This window comes from Lactuca sativa, chromosome 4 (genome assembly GCF_002870075.4).
Source record: "Lactuca sativa cultivar Salinas chromosome 4, Lsat_Salinas_v11, whole genome shotgun sequence".
NCBI lineage: Eukaryota > Viridiplantae > Streptophyta > Magnoliopsida > Asterales > Asteraceae > Lactuca > Lactuca sativa.
In genome coordinates this window covers 175,020,734-175,023,408 of record NC_056626.2, presented here as the reverse complement: position 1 = coordinate 175,023,408, position 2,675 = coordinate 175,020,734, and the positions used below count along the sequence as shown (strand labels likewise).

At 32.5% G+C, this 2,675-nt stretch overlaps 1 protein-coding gene across 1 annotated transcript; it reads right to left on the bottom strand.

Annotated features, from left to right (window-relative positions):
* Positions 1-207: 207 nt before the first annotated feature.
* On the bottom strand, positions 208-1,895 carry LOC111877081 (probable protein phosphatase 2C 6). Its single transcript, XM_023873621.1, has 3 exons — positions 1,596-1,895; positions 1,391-1,502; positions 208-509 (listed from the first exon to the last, which is right to left on the bottom strand). Exons 1-3 carry the CDS (start codon positions 1,893-1,895, stop codon positions 208-210), a joined length of 714 nt encoding a protein of 237 aa, XP_023729389.1.
* Between the last annotated feature and the right edge of the window lie 780 nt (positions 1,896-2,675).

Sequence of the window (2,675 nt, the reverse complement as noted above, 5' to 3'; positions counted from 1 at the left end):
AGTGTAGTAAATCACAAATTCAATCCAAACCATAAAGACTAAATTTGTAACTTAGAAACATTAACTAAAAGTCTGAAACCATTTTATATCATCCTCCAAATATCAACCACAAAAGTACTTGAGTATTATTATAAAAAGCAAAATAGATAGATAGATAGATAGATAGATAGATAGTTGTTCTAAATCATCAACCTTATAAAATCAAATTTAGGGATTTGTTGGTGGCTTTGACTTCAAGTCAACAACAATCACACAAAAATTATCAGAGCTGGATCTCGAACGCGCTTCTTGGTGAAGACACTCTGCAACATATTGCGATGGACTTTTGTTAGCTCTTTCCACGTTGCGCTCTTGTTGCAACTTTTGACATGCAAAATTTCCAACACATGTTGTGGACATGACATCCCATAAACCATCGGTAGCTATTATCAAACACTCGTCATCTTCTGACCTCGTAGTAAAAGTCAAATCGGGAACTGCACTTACAGCCGGTTTCAACCTCTTGTCTCCTGACATTTCAAACACCACAAGTATATAATTACAATTAGTCTGTAATCATACGTTTCTGTAGATTTAGGTTATGTTTGACAGACTAACTGAAAAGCTAGCTGATAGATGAAAAGCGAGCTGCTAGTTGATAAAAAAATAGTTTTTGGTAAAACTAGCGTATATATGCAAGATGCATAAAAGTGCATGAAGAAGATTGTGTTTTTTTTTAATTAAGAAAAGGCATATTTAAAAGAATTTTAAAAAAGTTTAATAAGCTCATTGAAACGCGAACGCTAGTCTGAGTAGTTTTTTAAAAAGTTAGGCTATAAGTTACTTTTTACTTTTTATGGTATGTTTGGCAGAAAAGCTAGCTGAAAAGCTAACTGCTAGCTTACAAAAAATGACGTTTAGTAAAAACTAGCTGATAAGCTGGCTGAAAGAGATATAAAATGACATAAAAAGACATTGAAAAAAATGTTTCTATAATTAATTAAGGGTATATTCAGAAGATTTTAAAAAAGCTATTAAAAAGTTAGTCTAAGTAGTTTTTTAAAAAGCTAGCTTATTAGCTACTTTTTGGCTTGCCAGACATGTCAATTTAAAAAGTAGCTGATAAGCTAGCTATTTAAGAGATTTTTTAAAATCTTCCGAATATACCCTTAATTAATTATAGAAACATTTTTTTCAATGTCTTTTTATGTCATTTTATCTCTTTCATCTAGTTTTTACCAATCATCATTTTTTGAAAGTTAGCTTATAAACTAGCAGCTTGCTTTTCAGTTAACAGCTAACAACTAGCTTTTCAGCTAGTCTGCCAAACATAGTCTTAGAATATGATAAGATATATGTCCTACAAGAAAAAGGAAACCAAAATTTATAAAAATAAGGAATATTTATAAACCTATTGCCCTTGACATTGCGAGCACACCATTCACTCTCGGTGTACCCCACTCATCTGATAATATGCAGCCCCCACTTTTAACAATCCTCTCCTCCTCATCTTCTCTATCAGGCTGTTAAAAGTTAAAACAGAAGAATTAGTGATTGTGTTAGAGAAAAATAAGCAAAAAGAAGACATTGAGAAAAAGATAAGAGATTGAAAAGACCTTATGGTCCTCGGAGAGAGGAATGGTGTGGGACCCACGACAAAGAACAGCCCTACTATCACCACAATTCGCAGCAACAATTTGGCAAGATGAAAGAAGCACAACCAATGCAGTTGATCCAGCATCAGTTTCAATTTCACATGCCTTATCAACATTTTCATAAGCCCTAAAAAATGCAGAACCCCACTTTTTGTTCCATTCGGTTGTAGTGTCAGCAGTCTCCCATGCTTCTTTCAATGCTGTATGCAGTGATTTCATACAATAATCACTCGCCTGTATCATCATCATCATCATCATCATCAATGAAATAATTGTTAGTTTTTAATGGAAATAAGTAAAACAGATCATTACACCTTAAAAAGAAAATAACTACTAACCAATGACAATCAATACCAATTTCGGTAGGTAAGTTACTAGCATGATTCATTCATACATAAAGTCATAAACAAAGTAAATGATTGATATTTGATCATGCATATTTATTCATCTACTTTCCTAAATCTGAATTGCTTGAGATTTGATAAGTACTCTAGCACATTGATAAATCTTTGTTATTACACCTCATATTTAGATTGATCTACACCATGTTTTATGTTGTTGTAAATGGAAAGATCAACTCGCAACAGACAATAGATGTAATAACCTAAGTAAGGACTTGAAATCTAAATAGATCATCAGTGCGTAACCTCTATTGAACTATAAATTCGTTTGAATCTTCCCTAAATCTTCTCTATGTTCAAGTAAATCTAACAAATTAGTAAATTACAAGAATGTGATATTCATATAATGATATGGTAGCTTCTCAATCAAGATCGTAGATTGAATAAAGATTGATGTAATTTTATCTGTCATCGTGAACCACGAAAAGGAATTGAATGTTACCGTTTCTTCTACGACATTTGTGTATTCTTTTTTCTTCTTCAATATTCAGACATGCCATTAATGGCGCAAAAATGAGTTCTCCAGAAAGAGCTTTGAAATGTGATGCCAGAAGAACATATTATTATTCCGGTAAACAGCGGATTTAGGGACTAGGGTTCTTCGGGGATGAATTTTGAAGACTTAATTTCATATGATTGT